General features: G+C 40.9%; 2 protein-coding genes and 1 non-coding gene across 3 annotated transcripts in view; 2 read left to right on the top strand and 1 right to left on the bottom strand.

Moving 5' to 3' along the window:
• Positions 1-10,330, top strand: part of prrc2c (proline-rich coiled-coil 2C) — a 37,520-nt gene extending 27,190 nt beyond the window's left edge. Inside the window, 12 exon segments of the mRNA XM_042335521.1 lie at positions 541-727; positions 1,239-1,442; positions 2,128-2,246; positions 2,418-2,554; positions 2,828-3,062; positions 3,181-3,282; positions 4,049-4,159; positions 5,003-5,218; positions 5,442-5,545; positions 5,803-5,926; positions 7,555-7,791; positions 8,960-10,330. Coding sequence (XP_042191455.1) covers positions 541-727; positions 1,239-1,442; positions 2,128-2,246; positions 2,418-2,554; positions 2,828-3,062; positions 3,181-3,282; positions 4,049-4,159; positions 5,003-5,218; positions 5,442-5,545; positions 5,803-5,926; positions 7,555-7,791; positions 8,960-9,220 — 2,037 coding nt within the window. The 3' untranslated portion in view covers positions 9,221-10,330.
• Positions 10,331-10,822: 492 nt separating this feature from the next.
• myoc (myocilin) lies at positions 10,823-15,083 on the bottom strand (the record flags this gene model as incomplete). The annotated part of the gene is given in 3 exon segments (XM_007895626.2): positions 10,823-12,494; positions 14,284-14,415; positions 15,024-15,083. Coding segments are annotated over 3 exon segments (977 nt in total), but the record flags the coding sequence as incomplete, so codon positions are not given.
• trnat-ugu lies at positions 13,910-13,981 on the top strand. Its single transcript has one exon. It is a non-coding gene; the product is annotated as a tRNA-Thr (tRNA).
• Positions 15,084-21,787: the final 6,704 nt, after the last annotated feature.

Raw genomic sequence — 21,787 nt, 5'->3', positions numbered from 1 at the left:
ATTTCGTTGTCTACATTGTGCAGCATGAACTGATCACATTTAAAAGACTTGATACAAGCTGCATCTCATTTCATGCAATAATTGAAGCTTTGGTGCGCCACACTTCACCCGCGTCACATTATTGTTGGGTTTAAGTCTATGTTGGTATAGAATCACTGTTTCCAAGGTTCATCTAGCTGCTGCTTAGTATGAATCATTGATTCAAGTTCCTCCATTTCTTGCATCCCATTCGCTGAAATTAAATTGAGAAGAAATCGTGCGCTGTTACTAGGGTGGAGGCAAGCGGTTGAACATGCATTTCTATTCATTTTCTTTCGTGTTTAATTTACAGGTATCCTTTTCAGTTTGATGCATCTCGATACCGATTATCTACTTATGTACTTCAAATGTTAATGATTATTTATAGTTCATTGTTTGTCTGCTTTTTAAATATGAACTGTTATTATACAAGATGCTGTTCTTAAAGTGGAAAAACAAAAATCTGAAATGAAATCTTAAGTAAAAGAAGGCTGAAAAAAGAAAACACATTTTTTGTTTAAGATGGAATCCGCTCGGAAGGCCTGGGAAAATTCACCAAACGTAGGAGAAAAAAGTGTTCCAGTGACCTCTGCAACATCACCAATCACCAGTGGTAGTGGAAGCAACACCGGTACTTACAGCTCTTTCTCCAGTGCTTCCATGCCTCCTATTCCTGTAGCCTCAGTCACACCCACTACCCCTTTGTCAGGTAACTATAGTTATATATCTGTTGCTTATGCTGTTTCCTCGATGATGATGATGGGTTGATTTTACATTTCTTTGGCTTTATTTAAACACCAGCTTGCTTGCAAAATACTAAAAGCAACATTTTGAAGTGTTAAAAAGAGTTCGGAAAAGTGTTAATATAAAACAAATTGGAATAAAATTCTAAACAGCTTGAGTTATTCTTTTTAATAAAACAAAGAATCCTCGCCAGACCTCATTGTGGAGCATCGGCCTTCCTTTGCAGCCATTCTTCATAACTCATGTTAAGCTAATCATCTCCAATAAAAACAACTTAACGGATGCTCTGGACAGAATGATGTGGGGATGCGCTAATTACACTTAGCTATGGGCAGTTTGACCCATAGTGAGCTCTTGGTTTTCGTTATGCATTTGTCTTGTGGAGCCAGTGACTGCAAGAGAACTATAGATCAGATTGTACCTGTACATACATAAAGTGCTGCTGTCGTGAACTGGTTTATTTCTGGTCTCATCAGGAACGGGGACGTATACTACCTCCTCACTGAGTACGAAAACGGCGACCACCTCAGACCCACCCAATATTTGTAAAGTAAAACCTCAGCTAATGCAAACCAGCAACATGGCTGCTGCAAGCCACTTCTCCCAGCTGGGCTGCATACCATCACTCATTTCCCAGCAGCAGCAGAGCCCACAGGTGTACGTCTCCCAATCTGCAGCAGGTATGCAATAATGACAAATGTAGGTCATTCGGATCAAGAGTTGCTTGAAAGCTGTTTTGCTACTATGAAGTAATTGTTTGGCATTAATGGAGCACCTAGTGTGTCGTCGTGCTTTGAGTTGCCAAGCCAGTGTTTCATTCTATTGATTTGTAAACTTCTCTTCCTTTTCTCCCCCACCCCCACACAAAAAAAAGTAGAACCATCCAATGTAAATGTAGTAAGAGAGCATGGTTCGCTTAATCATGAACACCAAAGTATCAGGCAATCTGATTTCACTAACTGTGGTGCTGCTGCTTTATTGATGTGCAGAGTGGGTTGTAGTTTGTTGATGTATGTAGATTGTTACACGAGTGATGGCATGGATTATTGTGTGTATATTATGTATATTATTTATATATGGTTATTTTAGAATGTGAATGTTTTCTGTCAGTCAGTTAATTCAAGGCTAGTGTTCCAGAGGCAAAATTAATGTTCTGTCCCACTGGACCACACAAATCTCCTTAGGAAGCTGTTTGCTCAGTGTATCTTGTGTTGAAAAATGAGTAAATATAAAAGGGAATATATAAAGAATTGGGACTTTATTTGGTTAGATTGGGCTAGCACTGACAAAAGCTGGATGGGCCGAATTACTTCCTTCTGTTTTTTTTTGCTTTGTTATATAACAACTTTTCAATCTAATTTATAGTTCCTGCAGGTCAGATCCCGACCTTCTATATGGATACCAGCCACCTATTCAGTACACAACATCCTCGACTGGCTCCTTCCCTGGCACAGCAACAAGGCTTCCAGACAGCGCTCTCACAAGTAGGTTTCTTTTAGGATCTTATTACTTGTCTATTATTGTAAGATATTCTATTTGGTAGTAAATGTGTTTTAGTGTTAAGAGTACTTTGTAAGTATTTTGTCAAGTGTTGATGAAGTGTTTTCTTTGGAATGATGTTACTGTAACTTATTTTTCTGTAACTTCCATTTTAGCCAACTGCAGTTCAGCAGATTTCAATACCAATATATGCACCGATTCAGAGTCCGCCTCAGGCTCAAATGGGCTTAGGAGGAGGCCCTTCAGTGTCACAAGCCCAAGAAATGTTCAACACCTCCTTGCAACCTTTTAGGTGAGGCATCTGCAAACCATTTCATTTCTCTCCCTTTGCTTCAGGTTAAGTGGCACTCACTGGTTCAACTCTACATACTTTTTTAAAAAAAAAATTGCTGTATGTGTAACTCTGAAAGAGAAACGCAGCACAGACTGAGTACTGACTGTTTTTGTCGGCTAGATCATTTTAATAATGAAAAATATTTTATATTTAGGATGCAACTAGAAAACATTTTCCCAAAATGTCCTAACAAGATTTCTGATTTGTATTCCACACTGTTTCTTCCCATAGGTCTCAACAGGCTTTCATGCAAAACAGTCTTTCCCCGCCTTCTCCCGTCGTTCTCTCTGGTACTACTCTGCATAATTTTCCAGGTGTACAAGCCCAAGATCTTGCTAAAGCCCAATCTAGTCTGGCATTTCAGCAGACATCCAACACACAGCCCATTCCCATTCTTTATGACCATTCACTAAATCAGGCTTCAGGCCTTGGTGGTTCTCAGCTTATTGATGCCCATCTAATACAGGTATGTACCAAAGTCTTTATCATTTAGTTTGGTCACTAAGGGCAATGTTGTAGACTGCATTGAAATGTTTTCCATCTGTATTTATGATCAAAAGTATTGCATGGGTCTACTTTTAAAGGGGAACTCTACTCAATGGCATGTGCAGGGCCTGAGAACAGGAGAGGCCGAGGCAAGCAACTACGATATATACTACCATACCTTTCAGCATTTTCATAGGAAAGTAAGTACTCCCACTAAGGAAATATTTTATAGTAGACGACATGCACATTTTCTGTATTGATGGTGGATATTTTCATAAAGAGAATTTTATTTTGAATTGTAATAATTTGACGTTTTAGTGTTTGCTTTTGCCCTGTCTGGAAACACAGTTTAATTGTAAATTTAACTGAATATGTTGCTTGGGGGCAAAGCCATGCATGGCTCTCTTTTGCGGTAACTAGTCAAAAAAAAGTTTTGTTTGTTACTCAATAGAAGCACCTGTCCTTGTCCTCCTAGTGCAAGTTTCTTAATCTCTGAGAAATTCAGTTTGTAACATTCTACTTTTCACTGCGAGGAAGTTTATATTTCTTCCTTTGCTCTTGTGGCTCAACATAACCAGCCTTCCTGGAGGGAGAAACCACAGGTGAGAGGCATTGTTCAGAATATTTCTTTGCAAAGAACTGTCATTTGACTTACATTGGAACAATATTTTGCAACCTAGTATTTTGAATAAGCTCTCCCATCTTTGCTTCACATTTGTGAAGCTACCTCTTGTTGGGAAATCTGGCTACTATTGAGTTGCAAAACTGTGTCTTTATTCTGCTGTGATACAAGCTGAAATTGTCCAGGGCACCAGAATTGCATTGGTGAGTAGCTTACTATTTTTTAACAATAGAGTAGAGTTCCCTTTTAATCTGTCAGTTTCAGAAAGTATGCCATTTAAAATGATTCCAACTGGCGATGTGCCTATTATCGCCTTTAACTTGATCTGCATATCTCTAATTTAGGCAAGGCAGGGTCTCACCCAGCCATCCAACCTCTACGCAGGACAGATTCAACCTCCTGGCCAGAATAACTACTACAGCGCAGCTCAGTCACCCAACCCTGCTCTACAACAGGTAAAAAACTTCAGGATTTTTGAGAACTTTTCATGTTTGGATTCAAAATCATCAAAATAAAATCAAGGACCCAACAAGATGACATTAAAATTACTTTTTTAAAAAAAATTAGCCAATGCAATCTCATTAATGTGCATCATCTGATTTCTTGATATTCAGCTGCTATTTGCAGTTATAGGTCATTAATTCTCAAAAAAAAACTGGGCGTAATTGCTTCTCTTCCTGGCTCTGTCATCTTAGCAAGCTGAGGGAACCAGTTGAGCCCTGCTCTCAGGCTTCTACCAGTGCTGGCTACCTGACTATTAAGAAATGCACAAGAGAGAGTGTTGACCCTTCTGATTTTTTTTCATTCCTTATGGAGGAGTGTCTGGCCTCTGCACTGCCTCCCCCATGTCAGCACAGTTGAGATTGAGAACTCATTTTGGTTGAAACATCAGGTGTAAGGTCTCACCCTCGCCTCCAAGTGGCGCCCTTGTTGATTGTTGTAATAATGTAGTAATAATAATAATCCTTGCATTTGATATAGCGCCTTATCACGTGTTTGGGACGTCTCAAAGCTCTTCACAGAACACACTGTAAAGTGAATTGACTGTTTTGTGGATGAAATGCAGCAACCAATTGTGCACAGCAGTGTCCTACAAATAGTCGTGGATTGAAGTGACCAATTTAATTTTTTTTAAGGGATTATTATCCGCGGAAAAGCGAACCACATAGTTGGGCATTGACCGTGTAGCGGATGTGGAAGGAGATACTTTGTGGTTCAAATGAAACTAAAGCTTTTTGACTGGGTAATGTTTGGGACTGTTGATAATAATGTTAAAACCTGTTGTTTCTATTCTCCAGATGACTGTACCTATGCCAGGTTCACAGCTTTCCATGCCAAACTTTGGATCCACAGGGCAACCCCTGATTGCTTTACCACAGTCTCTACAAGCTATACAGCACACTCAAACACAAGCCCAAGCTCAGAGCATGAGTAGACAAGCGCAAGTCAACCAATCTTTCAGAGGTCTAATTGCAACTGGACACCAAGCTGGCATGATGTCTGCAGCAGGCAAGGTGTGACATGAGGGGGTCTGACCAGCAGCGAATCACAGTGTGTGTGTGTGTGTGTGTGTGTGTGTTTAAACCCACTGTAAAATTGTTCATTCATCTGTTTCCAGATTTTATCTTGAGCTTTGCATTTGGAGTAAAAGGCCTTGTCGCATTTTACAAAAAAAATATAAAAAGCTTTTCTAAAACAAGTTAGTTTGATCTAAATTAATATTTTCTGTTATTTCAGATGAGCGATATGGATCTGAAGCCTTTTGGAAGCGGTATGGATATGAAACCAGTTACACCACCAATCAATATACGAACCAACACCCCAACCTCCAGCCCGTTCAGGTAAAACCCAAGATGCCACACCCTGTAAAAGCATTGCATATTCATTACATAAAGATTCTCTTTTTGATGTCCTGTCATTAGTTAACAGCTTTTCCTTAATGTTGGTATTGAACCTTTCGAGTTGCAACCCTTTCCAAAAAGTTAATTAGAAATGTGTTGGTTAAATATGAAATTCAAGCCCTAACCTCTGCAGTTGAATCGAGCTGTGTGAAGCTAATGAGCTATTTGAAACAATTTTGAATTGATCCCATTTCTAGGACCAGTTCCACCAGCCCGAACAGCCAATCCAGCAAGATAAACAACATGATCTATCAGAAGCAGTTCTCCAACATGGCAGGGGTTCGGATGACCCAACCATTCCCCGCACAATTCCCACCACAGGTACACAAAGATTAAAATCTTTTTTTTGTTTAAATATTTCAAATGATTTTGAGTTAAGTGTTGAAAATTTGCATAGTAAAGATTTTGTTTTTAGCAGTTTTTAATCTTTTGTTTTCTGACCATCAATTGCAATGCACCATTTCTTTCAAGCACTTGGTGTTTTCCTCTCATTCCCATTCAGCAATAAAATACATTGACTGTTGGTTGCAACAGTACCTAAAATTGGACTGAGACAGTGCAAGCGCACCATTAATGGCAGTCTAATAATAATTCATCATACCTGAATTATTTTGCCTTTGTTAGTACGGTTGGCGCCCTCAATAGTAAATTTAGACTGTTGCTCACCATTGGCTTTAGATGAAAAAGTGGCCTGAACAGCGAGACCTCTTCTTCTTTTGCCTCTTAAGGGCGCCTATTGGATGAGGTATTACTATAATCTGGTGTTTTTTAGATGTGGAGAATTTTCTCACTGGGCCAAACTGTTTTGTAAGATCAGTTTGTTCAATAAGATGTCAACACAAATGTTACTCATTGCAGTAATAAAACTACTGAAATCAGCTATGTCTCTATTGCTATAATTACTGCTATTACTGCTAAGCTCTTCTAATTTTAAGTATCTCATTTTTCTTGTTCCTGTTCTTTTTGCACATTTTGTTCAAGTTTAGTTGAAGCATGCTATGGGTTGACCTTGTTCCTTCTGGTTTTGCTTTCCATTTTTTTTCTTGATTGTTAAAACCAGATTGAATTGGATATATAGCTTTGTAATCACTGCAGTTTGAAATTCCAACTTGTTTGTCCAGTTCAAATGCAGAAAGAGATCTTGACAGTGCTGTGATGAAACCCTCAACATTTTGGTGTAGACTGACATAGACATCTTGAACATTTAATTTCTGAAATACCCTGTGTTAACTAAGATGGGATAAATGTACTAAATACCATCCAGTAATGCACAATAGGATATTACTATTTTAAAATGTTTATTAGCACATTTAATAATCCAGTTACCCAGCTTGATCTACATCTGAAACTCAGGCTGTCAAATGCTTACTTTTATCAACTTGGTTAAAACATCTGGCAAGGTTACATTTTTCTCCCCAGTTTTCAACCTTTTCTCCTCCGGTCCTTACACTAATATCTCCTGCTTCAGGTATAGTTCTGTGAGCCAACAGCGTTGCTCTTGGACCTTGTATGAGTGACCATTCTTTAGGACGTTTAAATGGTGAGAGTCAGTAGGCTATTGGGGGTTACAAGGTAGAAATCAGATATGAAAACCCTTAATTTTAAACACTTCCCTAGCCTAGGGAGCATTAGGCCAAATTGTAGCATCTTAACTGGCATCATTTTGCCAACAAAATATAGCCGAGTCAATCCACTGGACAATATATTCTGTGAAGCACTTTGAGACGCATCAATGACGTGATATAGCGCTATAACAATGCAAGGATTATTACCATTTTTATTTTGTCCTGGGGATATGCATCAATTATGAGATCGCTTTTTTTTTTACTGGCATCTATTTTAAACTGTTTATTAGCACATTTAAATAATTTTGAGATATCCTTCCAGTGGATTTAAAATAATGGTCCATCCAGCAGATGAGTGACATTCCTTGAAATTGTTTTCACTAGATGCTTTCCCAACCCAACCTGGTCCCTCCACTGGTAAGAGCACCTCACGGAAATACTTTCTCAGCTCCTATCCAGCGGCCTCCAATGCCCCTGGCAAATCAGATGCAACCCCAAATGACCGCAGGTATCATCTGCCATGCTCGCCCTCAGCACACAACAAGGCTTCCTCCTGGACCCACCCAGGGAATCCGTGGAAATCAGGCCCAGGCGGCAATGAAGGCTGAACAAGATTTGAAGGTTAGAATTGCTGTGATAATCACACGTGAATGTCTTTGGGTTTTGTACGAGTGACCCCCTGTATACCAGAAACCTCGACACTTCATGAAAGACTCACTAAGTGAGTCTTAAGAAGGTATATCACCCTGGATAGTTGGACTGTGCACACAGTTTTATAAGACTTGTTTTTCATCTAAAACGTTAAATTTTCCATTAAGTTTAGGCCAACATAGACATCACTGACATTGGGAATGACAGTTACCTTTGTGTACTGCGAGAATTTTATAATAGCATTTATATAGTTATATCAATGCATCAATATTCTGGTGCACAAATTGGCAGGATGTTTAAAACCCTCATTGGTAATGTACTGTTTACATTCGAGTTTTCCATTTTCTCCTGTGAATAGACTTGAATAGGTTTGCATCAGATGCATTCTAACATCAGACCTGAATTATCTGCCATAATGGTGGTGATGCCTTTCTTTCCTTCCCTCACCCTTCACCCACACCTAATCGCTGTTCCACGATTTATGCTTGGATTTTCTTCAACAAAATGCTAAGCACTTACTGATCTTCAACGAATCCTAAGTGGCGAAATTATACAAAGAGGTTCTTTACACAAAGGATCTATATAATTAGCCTTGAACTACAGATATGGCACCAATAGCCACAGGGAGAATTCTAGGGGATATGGATGGTGTGTGCAGGTTGGGAGCCAGAAATAAGCTAGACTGAAAAACTTTTTTTTTATATACAATGCCCAAAACAAATGATCACAGCCTGCATAATCTAGGATCGTATGGATATTCAAGCCTGAAAATGTAGAAGCTTTCACCACAAAGTGATATTTGTGAGTGTTTTATAAGCTTTTGCCATGTTGATCTATTGATTTGTATTCTCATTCACAGCACATCATTCCGAAGTTTAGAAATTTTATTTTTATATATACTGCCGATGCAAATTCTTCAAAACCCACTCTAAAATTGCTGTTATATTTGACACAGCTGATTACTTTTTACTTTCTGATTTCCAAGGCCACCTAAATCGGTTGAGGAGTTCTTTGAAGATTGCTCACTTTTCTTAGATCTTTTCTGTGTTTTTGTGAAGGATTGATTTGTAAGTGTGGTTTTTGCCTTAACCTTTCCAGTGACTGAGCTTGTTCATAATCTAATGATCTCCATTTTAAGGCAAAGCAGCGGGCGGAGGTGCTTCAATCCACACAGAAGTTCTTCTCTGAGCAGCAGCAGCAGCAGCACATAAAGCAGACGGTGAGCAAAAGTCAGAAAGCTGAGAGCAGTAAGCCAGCAGAGAGTGGAACCGAAGCGCCGATCAGCAGAGAAGACAAACCTGAAGACAAAGAAAATCCAAGTCCGGCTGCACCATCAAAACCCGTTCGAACTGGACCAATCAAACCTCAGGTAGTCAAACCAGAGGAAACTAAATCTTAAATGATATATGGAACAGACTAGCTGTAATAAACATCTATAGGATGAAAAGGGGGCTCTTCTCTGTGAGATAAAGAGCAAGAGAGAGCACCAAATGAAATTTCTTTTGTAACCAAGAAATTGATATGTGAAGTAGTTTAAGTGAAACCTGAACTATTCGATAAAACTGATGGATCATTATTTTGAGAGCCCAGAGGCCTGGTTGTGTAAACTAATCCTATGATAAAATCTTAGTGTTGACTTGAGTCTTGACGATTAAAATCTTTAAAAAGGCAATGTCTGACTTGTGTGGTATTTTCTTTGAGATAATCACTGCAAATAGGTGTAAGGGGCCAGAGAATGGTGACTGACCAGTTTTACACTTTTAAGGTGAGTGTTTAATAATCCTGTAGCAAAAATAAGTTTTTCCAGAAACAAAGCAGCGAATTATAGTAAAGACCTACAAAGGGGTTTAATCTCCTTTTATTGTAACCTATTACTTTCACATTGTGTTGGTGCAACCCAATTTAATCACAAGTCTAATATTGCCTTTTTTGATCATATGCTAGTATTATAGCTGTAGGATGTACTATATTATACTATGTGAATGTAAGATATCTTGTCTATTTGCTTATGATCAATCAGTAATTAGTGACTGTGCTATCAACACAGGTGTTTTTATTACATAATTCTTACCCATGTTTGACAAAAATAGATAAAATGCTAATGAAGGTACAAAATGATAAAAGGATTGCTGTTCTTGGTAGTCAAGTCCTTTGGCAGAAAGTGCAAGTTTAAGGTTGATTTTCTGATCTGTATATTTTTGTCGCACGGCTGGTGAGGTTGGGTGAGTGAGTGAATGCTGGAAACCTGGCTCGCCATCAATCGTGTTCTGACGAGTCATTTTTATTTGCTTTCTTTGAAAACTCAGCTGTGACGTCTGATTTCAAGATTTGTATTCCGCCTGTACTGTGTATTCATTTGGCATTGTACAAATGTTAACAGCCATATTGGTATAGAAATATTATACTTTAAATTTTTCATTTGTACAGGGTTAATGCACTTAAATATGTACGGTCTTATTTACAATTTCTTTGGTTTGGTTACATAAACTAATAAAAATATGCTCTGAAATTTTTAGATTCTTACCACTGCTGCTTTTTTGTCCCACACGTTTGTAATCTACTCTGATCTATTTAGCACAATATTGTATATCAAACCTACATCTGTAACAGACCCCTGAATGGTCTCTTGTGTACAAGATGGGTATCTTGGTAATCATCATGGTGTTTGATATCTTAAATCTACTGGTAAAACCAGTTAGCTCATACTGTGTAAGTATAAGAGTTTTGTATATGAACCCTCCTGGCAAACTTTCTAATTCACAAGATGTGTAAGAATTTGGCTGGGTGGGCAAATCATCTTGTCAGATCTAAACTTTGATCCGTGTAAATATCCTGCTTTTAAAACTTCTTAAAGGAAACTTGCTGGTGTAAGGTCCCATGAGTTGGTACCCCCAACACACTACATCGCACACAAATCTCGGTTAAACTGCTGAACCTCCCGACGTGAAAGGCGCTATACAAATGTAATCTTGTTAAAAAAAAAGTACAATAACAATCCATACCATGTTCAACGGCTTTATTTTACAAAGGTAAATAGAAAATTCAGTGCTAGTACTTTGAAAGCTGAAAATGCATTAGGTACAAGGTGCAGCTATTCATTCTCGGACAGCTGTTAAATTGAGGATGAAACCTGTTTTATCTCACTCCAAACGTGTAATTAGCCCAGCTCGCAAAACTGATATTGATAGAAAATATGAGTGGTGCAGTATATATAAAAAAAATGCACAATTGTCTTGGTTATTGTCTGTTTTATATCTAACTAGAAATGTTTTAGTAATTCTCTTTACAGTGTAAAGTTCCATATTTGGGAGTGGCATTACAAAGCTGAGGTTCGTATTTAGATGACCGTTCTCTGCAGATTGCTGTGACATACTAGTTATTGTTCGTTTGGGTGTGTTTTGCTTCTAAGTTGGTATCAAATTTTAAAAGCTCAGGACTTTATTGCTGAAAAATGTGGTCGTATTAAATCATTTAAAAACAATTTCCAGCTCATTAACTGAAGCAATCAGTTTCATGATTCTGCACTTGGCCGGCCACATTAAATGTCTGGATGGAAATCTAAAAGTTGCAAAATGTTCAGTTCCTATTAAATGTATCTGTTTATAATGACTAGTCGATTTTACAAGCCAGAGAACATAATTAGTCTTCTACTGTATTACAGTATGCATTTTACATAATTGCAATATAAAATTTCCAAGAATAGTCAAATGCATCCATCATTTATATTGCTCCCCAAAATGCTCACTTCAACTGCTGATTAAAGCTGGTCATCTCCAGTTGTACTGGAATTAGTCCACAAAATACTGCTGTTATAACTATCAGTAATGTTTAATTTTTCTAAAGAAACTAAAGCACTTGCTGTCCATGAGCGAAGTGGCCTTTAGCCCTTCATATTTTGGAAAGCCTAATGTCGTACATAACCATATTGAAATTGTCCCAGGCAAAGATCTTTTTCTCTGCTGGATAGTAATCTGTCATACTGTTGTACCGGTAGCGATTCTCAAATGGGATTTTCAGTACCATGCTGCTGTTTGTATTAGTATTGTAGGCAAAATTGATGAAAGCATTTTGTATAGAATAGCTGCTCAATGTGTAGAGAGTCCCACATATCATGAAGGAATTGGCAACTGATTTCTTGCGGATACTGGTGGTCCAGGTTCTCTCGATTTCCAGAGTGCGGGGGTCCAGTTTGGAGATCACAATGGCCCCTTGAGCCTGATTGGTGCTGTAGATCACCCAAAGTCCCTGCTCATCCACAGCAAAATCAATGTCTGTGTAACCACCCCACGAATAAGGGAATACTCCTCGGAATCCTGCGTTGGATAGCTCCTTCTGGGCAACAATGGTCTCCGTTTTCATCTCGTACCTCAGCAAGACTCGTGACTTGCGCTTCTGGTAATACAAGGACCCTCTGTAGATGGTCCCTCCTGTGCTTTCTACTAATTCTGGTAGTACATAAACTTTACTAGGGTAGCCCTTCATGAACTGATCCAGGTCATTATACTCAAAAAGCTGGCGTACTTCAGTTCCAACAGCGTTGATCCTCCAGGTGGAGTCATGAGTATGAGGTGGTACAGGTTCAGGATCCTTCATCCAAACTCCATATCTGCCAGCAAATGTGTCGGCTTTACGGAATGTAACTGGTTCTCCTACTGACTCCAGCGCCCCACAATCTACAGTGGTGAGAGATAAAATCTAGTAAAGCACTTAAATTATTTTGTAATGTAAAAACGGGCACTTATTTTCCACAAATCATCTAGCTGTAACCTTAAATAATTTGGGTCTTGAAATGAGCAAGTACCCACACGCCTGGCTCCCAGGATAATTTGATGTCCACTTGGAACGCTCAGTTCCAGAGAGGCTTCGGTTATTTATCGTGCCAATAATCTGGTACAAAGGGGAGATTGGAAATGTGGCTCAAGATCACAAGATTAACTAATAATCTTGCCTTTGATGTCAGGACATCTCAAAGCACCCACCAGGTTTTTACTGTAAAAGTGTAGATTATTTTACAGGCAAATGTTCTATTGAAACTTAGTTTCTATTTAATTCTATCCATCCTTAAATAAAACTACTCAATACAGTAAAGGTGGGAATTGAAAGGACAAATAAAAGCATTTCACTGTCTTGCTCTCATATCAGTGTACAAAAGGCACAAACTGATGGTTGTCAAAGTGGGGCTTTCAACTATTTTAAATGTTACTTGTGATTGATGTGGTTCCTTCTGGCTTAAAAAAACTTAAGTTTCTGTTGAAGTTCTTCAAACGTATACTTTGTACAATGCATTGTATTTGTCAGTCGTATTACTGCTGGAGGCGACTTGTCTGGGAAAAGCTCTAAACATGTGCAAATAAGATCAATGCCGAGCTCCACTACCCAGCACACAAAAATGTGCACAGGTTCCTCAAAGCAATTATATTTTAGAAATAAAAAGTACACAAAAACTGAAAAGGAATGAAGTGCCTCAGCCTCGGTTTAAAGCTTATGGATTTTCGACACAGCCTCGCCTTTGCACACATAATGTACGATGTAATTAATTATATGCAATTCTATATTACATAATGTACATTGCACAAAGCTTTCCACACAAACGCAGCACCATACAGCACAGGACATTTGGCCCATCATGTCTGCACTTGCTCTTTTGAGAGTAATCCTTCCAATCCCAATTATTTACCTGCCCCTTTTCCCCTAAGCCACTGCAGTTTGCTCCTTTTTTTAAGCTATATTTAGTTTGCTTTTGGAAGCTGGTTATGGACTGACCCTGCCTCAGCTGCTGCTTCCAAACAGCATTTCCAGCGTCTGCAGTGCAAGAAGTGTTGCGGCGCCACCTTTCTGGTTGGTTTGCCTTAACTGGACATTTTTTTTAAGTGCCACAGAAATTCAAAACGGCGCTGCAGCGAACGGTAAAGAACTCGTGGAAAAAAAAATACTATAATAAATAAATAAATCAATTGATAAATAAATTCATTAATAAATAAATTAATAAATAAATAAATAAGCGCACACGCAAACCAACAGTGAACCCGGTTCTACGGGACGTTGTCTCCCCGAGTAAGGAAGGCTTTTTTGGTCGTGTCCACAGAAAAGTCCTGTAGCTCAGTGGTTAGAGCACTCGCTTTGTAAGCGAGAGACCTGAGTTCAATTCCCGGCAGGTCAGGGCGAAACCTTGGGCAAGTTTCCTTACTCCACACAGAGCCTAATAATAATCCCTCCAAAACCAATAATAAATTGGTCATTTTCAATCTACGACTGTTTGTGGGACATTGCTGTGCGCAATTGGCTGCCGCGTTCGCCCACAAATATACAGTCAATTCACTTTACAGTGTGTTCTGTGAAGCGCTTTGGGACGTCCTCCTGATGTGAAAAGCGCTATATCAAATGCAAGGATTATTATTATTATTAAAAGGGCTTTATTGAGGGGGTGCAATTTGTGTTTGAATGTTTAAAGGTGCGCTGTACCTGAGCCCTGTGCCCCGGGGGCTGAGCTGTCGGCGCTGGAGCCGCCCTCTGGGATCAGTTTGGAGGCGGGGATCTCCGTGATCTCGGATTTCAGCTCTTGGTATGTGGGGCTCTCGAAGCTCCAGTTCGTCACTGCATCTCGTGGAGCAAAACACAAGCGCACACACACAAGCACACGCACACACACACAAGCACACACACACACACAAGCACACACACACAAGCACACACACACGCACACACACAAGCACACACGCACACACAAGCACACACACACAAGCACACACACACACACACACAAGCACACACACACACAAGCACACACACACACACACACACACACAGCACACACACACACACACACACAAGCACACACACACACACACAAGCACACGCACACACACAAGCACGCACACACACAAGCACACGCACACACACAAGCACACACGCACACACAAGCACACACACAAGCACACACGCACACACGCAAGCACACACACACACGCAAGCACACACACACACACACACACAGAGACATGTATGTCAGAAACACCAACAAACTATAGACATCGACACCTATTAACCCGCTGGTGAAGCACTTTATAATCTCACTACATTAGTGTGTGTGTGTGTGTGTGTATATATAGAGAGAGGGAGAGAGAGATACACACACACACATATCAGGGTGACCAGGAATAAATAGTACATCATTATTATTGGGGTTTATCTGTGGTTCTTACCTCCTCCACGTTCCGATCCTGATCTCTGTCTGGAGGACAGGTTAGAAAACCCGGGACCCCCTAAAGCCAAAGGCGAGAGCAGTTTTAAAATCGGGGGACTGTAAGGTGTAGGAGATATATATGTATTAACAGGGTCTGTCTGGTTAATAACAAAAATAATTAACGCGGAGTCGCGATCTGCCCAATTTCACTATTATATATATATATATACACGTATTTGGGACTCTACATTACGTAGACCCGTAGACCCGACACCCAAACACTACTGTTTTCCTGTCTGTCGTCTGAAAAAGGTCAGATCTGAAATGCACATCGCAATATGAGATTGCGGACGAGATGAGATATATGTGTGTGTGTGTGGGGGTTGGGCGTGTGTGGGGGGGGTGGGGGTGTGTGTGTGGGGGTGTGTGTGTGGGGTGTGTGTGGGGGGGGTTGGGGGGGTGTGGGTGTGTGGGGGGGTTGGGGGGGTGTGGGTGTGTGTGTGTGTGTGGGGAGGGGGGGTTGGGGGGGTGTGGGTGTGTGTGGGGGGGGTTGGGGGGGGGTGGGTGTGTGGGGGGGTTGGGGGAGGTGTGGGTGTGTGTGTGGTGTGGGGGGGGGGGGGGGGGGTGTGGGTGTGTGTGGGGGGGGGTTCCATTATACCTTTAGACATGTCAATTATGTGGGAGCCTGAAAGATTCCTTGCAAGTTTATATTTACACTGCCAGTTGTTTTGTCAACATTGACTGAAACTGTGGTTACTTTTTTTTATTAAAAGTGAATCACTCTGTGTAATGGGTTTTTGGCAATAACATAGGTACCCATCTACATTCTTTTGGATCTGGCCATGTCTTCTTAAACAAAAACAGTCATAAAAGACATTTACTGTGATACAAAAACATATTGTACCTCCATTTCGATAGTCCTCCAGAGCATGTAGTGTTTGCTGAGGGGTTGTTCTGGATCTCATCACTTGTGCTGCGTTTTGAATGTGATTCTGTTCTGTTAGTTACCTTCCTGCAGGAATCTGGCAGAGTGCTTTTTGGCAAACTGCTGACTCCAGAACTTGTGCACAAGGGGAGTTGTCCGAATATGACCTTTGTAGTTAGTTTGGCCACATTTCTCTTTTTTCCCCAAGCCATCAGTAAGCATGGAATTAAATTTGTTTTGAATATCTCTCTTGACCACTATAGAAGCTTGCTAACTTTGAGTTTTTTTTTTTGGTAGGGCTGAGACTAACATCTACAGTATTATGAAAGGAACATGCAAACTGTACTGAAAGACAGTATCTGCCAACTCATTAATAATAATATAGCACCTTATCATGCCATTGAGACATCTTAAAGCGCTTCACAGGATATACTGTAAACTGAATTGGCTGTATATTTTGTGGGTGAAACTCCTTGACAATTTGTGGAGTCCCACTACATTGTATGTATTACTTTAAACTTAACAAGTACATTATATAATAAAAAAATCAGCATATTTATAACCTCCAATACATCTTCAGAGAAATTCAAAATCTATTTTATTTCATACGTTTCTGTATTCTCAAATCCACTCAATTTAGGATTCCAATTCACCTCTGAATTGGAGTCTTAAGTTGAGACTCAAAACACCATTTCCTCTTCTCCTGTCTCTCTCACCTAATTTAGTTTTTGCTTAAAAACATCTTTATTATTATTAATAGTAATAATACTTGCTTTTGATATAGTGCCTTATCACATCATTGAACTGTTTCAAAGCACTCCACGGGATATACTGTAAAGTGCAGTGACTGTTTATTTTGTGGCAAAATGCAGCAGCCGGTTGCATACAGCAATGTCCCACAAACAGCCAAGGAGTGAATGACCAAATTTTTTTATTTGGGGGATTGTTGGCTGAGGCACAAGGACCCACTCCCTTCTCTTTTCAAATAGTGCCATGGGATCTTAAACATCCATCTGAATAAGCAGATCGGACCTCGGTTTAATGTCTCATCTGAAGGACGGCACCTCTGAAAATGCAACACACTCCCAGCTCGGCACTGAAGTGTCAGCTTAGACGATGTGATTCCAAGTCCCGATGTGGGGCTTGACCCCACAACTTCTGACTCAAAGGCGAGAGTTCTACCACTTTACCTTCAGATATCTTTCTTCCATAATGACTCTATACACTGCCCCATTTCTTTTGCTGCAATGTAAACTCTTGCCAGATACATCAAAGTGGGAACAATTGCTGTCCAGGTATGATTTTGCCTCAAAAACAATGCATATTTGATACATATAAATGCTGGATATTTCATTTTCCTGCTACGGATACGAACACTTCCTTTTGAAATGTTACCTATAATTAATTTTACCTAAAAGTGTCTTAAAGTGCTTCAAGTAGAATGACTGTAATTTGTAAACAAAGGCAGACAAGTTGTGCACACCAACGTCCCAGAAAATCACAAAGTGAACAATCAATTTTATGTGGAGGATTCTTGGTCAATTAATTGGAGAAACACCCTTTTCTTTATGAACAGTGTGATGGGATCTTTCAAATCCACCTGTACATGCAAAGAGGAGCTCAGTTTCACAACATAGTTAAGAGAGGATCATCTTTGGCTCTAAAATTCCTTAAACTGCAATCTCAACTTTTATAATGCAACACTCCCCCAGTACTGCCTGGTACTTTCAGCCTGGACTGACAGCTGATGAACTCCCAATCCCCACAAAGTACACAGTTGATCTAGAACAAACACAGTGGTACATGTATTTTTATATTTGCTGGCGTAGACATGACTGAACTCAGCTAACTCTCCACATAGCAGAAATTTAATATTGGACACCTCCTATCTGCATGGCTATCTCACACAAGTCAGGGGTTTTATCAATGGAGCCCCTGAGGGAGCTCCAAATTTATTTCGAACTAACAAAGCTTAAGACTGGTGAAAGAGAATATGATATAGATTTGATCACTCTTATATCTCTGCCCCTTACCTCTCTACCTCCTGAAGATGCATGTAGTTTGATAAGCCGAAGGCACCATCCTGAAGCTTGCACCAGTAACTGTTCTCCACATGGGACCCTAGAAAAACTGGTCCCCAGCAGGTTACCCATTTCACCATGGGATTTAATTATATCCAACCCTGAACCTGCCCACACCTAGTCATTACCACATCCAGGAGGGAATTCCCTGGATACCAATGGGGAGCAGGAATTAAGGGCTGATTGTTTTATTGATTAGACACTTAGTGTCTCTCAATGGTCAGGCTAATCGTGCCCCCAGCACTGCAGTCCCAGGTGAGATTGATCCCTGTTCCATTGCATTCAACCACTGAGCAGATGCGGTCCAGGGGCTAGTCTCAGGATAAATAGGATGTTCCCTTATTCAGTGGTTTCCAATCGCATCGCAAAAGATCCCAGCATAAAACCTCACAACAAACTCTCTCTCTCTTTCGATTTCAGCTCAAATCATAATAAATCAAATCAAAATATTGGCGACTTTCAACATCTCTTGCGCGTCTCAAGGTGATTCGGAGAGGAATGGAAACACGAGAAGCGTTAACGTGGTTGCGGTGATTCTCTCACAAACCCAGATAAACAGCCCACAGGGGCTTGTGTTCACAGGACTGGAGCCCACCAGAAATAACCGGGATTCATTGCAGGGTTGAATGAGCGCTCACACGAATGATATATAACCTGCAGCGTGAACCAGCGCAGTTACCTCTCTCAGCGGCTCTTGACACACTGGAGAGATTTGCAGCAGGTCAGACACGGAATGGGCGCAAACACCCCCAGATCTTCAGGAGCTGTGTTATTAAATGCATGTCTGGATTTAACCGAGTCAATGTTACCAAAATTTGTTTAACCAGAAATAATTTACTGAGGCAGGCAGGGAGGGAGGGGGGAAGAGGGGGCTTTAACAGTGACAGCTCTTTCTCCTGAGTGAAGGGTTTCTGTCTGGCTCTCAGGACGATTTATTAGTTTGACATTGGTTTGCGAATATCCGCAAATTCACGTGAATATTCCAGTACATCAGTCACTGACAAGGGTCTGCACTCACAGCTTCTCATCATAAACTGTGCCACTCAGACATTCTTTGCATAGCTCTTCAGGCAGTTTACTACCTTCTGAAGATTGTGGATGGGACGTGGGTTTTAAAGGCTGATGTTTTTTTAAAAGTCTCAGGGCGTTTATAAGCAGTTCTGAAACTCAGCTCGTTTGACGGCTTGGAGGGGTCTGTGTAGTCCGACAGTAAAGCGAACTCTGCACAGCCGGTGCCTTGCGGCTACATTACCCAACACTAACCCCACCCAACTCAGATAAACCTCTGAAATAATGTGCATCATGGGGAAAAGGGCTTTTTTAAAATAATAATAATCTCATTTGATATAGCGCCTTACCACTTCGTTGAGGCGTCTCAAAGCGTTTCACAGGACAAGTGAGTGACTGTATTTCGTGGGTGAAACGGGGCAGCCAGTTTGCACCACAGCGATGACCCACAAACAACCGTAGATAGAGTGAGGGACCGATTTTATGTGGGGAATTGCTGGCCAGGACGCGGGGAGAGTGAAACTCCCTTCTCTTTTCGAATAGTGCTGCGGGATCTTTAACATCCATCCACCTGAACAGACGGATAGGACCTTGGTTTAGGCTCATCCGAAGGGCGGCACCTCTGACAAATGTAGCGCACCCCAGCTCTGCACTGGGAGTGTCAGATCTGCATCCAAAAAAAAAACAGGGTCACATACATTTGTGGGAATTGTGACCTGCGCCAAGTGAGTTTCTGATTGGGGTTGAAGTTATAAGTTAGAGGGTGGCTGTGTGAGATGAGGAGGGACAGTTTGATCTGGACAGCAATTATTTATTTATTTATTTATTTATTTTTAAAATAATAATAATAAATAATAATCTCATTTGATATAGCTTTGCAGAGGCGACGTTTGTGGATCTTAGAGGGAGAAGCCACACACACACACACACACACTGCAGGTTTACTCACCTCCTTTTTGTGCTGATCCCGTTTATTTATTCCACATTCAAGACGTGTGCAATTTATTATTTTTTATTTGACTCACTTTCTTTGCTCCGCTGAGCGTTCCCTCCCAGCGACTTCTGTTTTTTTTCTCTCTCTCTTTCTTAACGACTGACGAATAATACAGTTTGCAAACACTTGTTATGTTATTGTCTGTGCATTTGACGACCTGGTGCACCAGAAAGAGACCTGGGCACAGGGGGAGGGAGGGGAGGGGAGGAGGAGGGGAGGGAGAGGAGGAGGAGAGAGAGGGGAGGGGAGAGGGAGAGGAAGGGAGAGAGGAGGGGAGGGAGGGAGGGGAGGGGGAGGGAGAGGAGGGAGAAGAGAGGAGGGAGAGGAGAGGGAGGGAGGGAGAGGAGGGAGGGAGAGGAGAGAGGGAGAGGAGAGGAGGGAGGAGGGAGGGAGAGGGAGGGAGAGGAGAGGAGAGGGAGAGGAGGGAGGGGAGGAGAGGGAGAGGAGGGGAGGAGGGAGAGGAGGGGAGAGGAGGGAGAGGAGAGGGAGAGGAGGGGAGGTGCAGATTCTCGGTTTAACCTTGCGAGGATCTCCCTAAAAAAAAGTGCATAAAACGTCTTTTTTTAAAAAAAAGAGAGAGAGCGAGAGATCTTTTCTCTTTCTTTGCAATGAAGTTTGGAGACCGGACGATCCGATGTCAACCCCTGTGGTCCCTTTAAACAACAAAGCCGTGTCGGGGGGCGGTGGTGGGGGGGGGGGGGCTCTTACCTGGTGATGGAGAGGGGGGGGGCAGGATCCAGAGAGAGAGAGAAATAATCATCATCAAAAAAAAAGAGAAAGGGATAAATTTCTCCCAGTTGGTGATGTTGCAAAATGGCTAAAAACTCAACCCCCCGCCCCGCCCCCCCCCCCCCCCCAAAAAAAGGGGTGTAATGACTCTCCAGTAAAGTCCGCCTCTCCTCTCTGACTGCCTATAAATACATAACACAACCAGGTCTCAGCTTTAACAGCAGAGGCGGAATCCCACCTCTCTTGTTAAGTTTAAAGTAATACATACAATGTAGTGGGACTCCACAAATTGTCAAGGAGTTTCACCCACAAAATATACAGCCAATTCAGTTTACAGTATATCCTGTGAAGCGCTTTAAGATGTCTCAATGGCATGATAAGGTGCTATATTATTATTAATGAGTTGGCAGATACTGTCTTTCAGTACAGTTTGCATGTTCCTTTCATAATACTGTAGATGTTAGTCCCAGCCCTACCAAAAAAGAAACTCAAAGTTAGCAAGCTTCTATAGTGGTCAAGAGAGATATTCAAAACAAATTTAATTCCATGCTTACTGATGGCTTGGGGAAAAAAAAGAAATGTGGCCAAACTAACTACAAAGGTCATATTCGGACAACTCCCCTTGTGCACAAGTTCTGGAGTCAGCAGTTTGCCAAAAAGCACTCTGCCAGATTCCTGCAGGAAGGTAACTAACAGAACAGAATCACATTCAAAACGCAGCACAAGTGATGAGATCCAGAACAACCCCTCAGCAAACACTACATGCTCTGGAGGACTATCGAAATGGAGGTACAATATGTTTTTGTATCACAGTAAATGTCTTTTATGACTGTTTTTGTTTAAGAAGACATGGCCAGATCCAAAAGAATGTAGATGGGTACCTATGTTATTGCCAAAAACCCATTACACAGAGTGATTCACTTTTAATAAAAAAAAGTAACCACAGTTTCAGTCAATGTTGACAAAACAACTGGCAGTGTAAATATAAACTTGCAAGGAATCTTTCAGGCTCCCACATAATTGACATGTCTAAAGGTATAATGGAA

This window comes from Callorhinchus milii, unplaced genomic scaffold (assembly GCF_018977255.1).
Source record: "Callorhinchus milii isolate IMCB2004 unplaced genomic scaffold, IMCB_Cmil_1.0 Scaffold5, whole genome shotgun sequence".
Lineage (NCBI taxonomy): Eukaryota > Metazoa > Chordata > Chondrichthyes > Chimaeriformes > Callorhinchidae > Callorhinchus > Callorhinchus milii.
The sequence above is the reverse complement of the archived record's forward strand: the minus strand, read 5'-3'. Positions and strand labels throughout refer to the sequence as shown.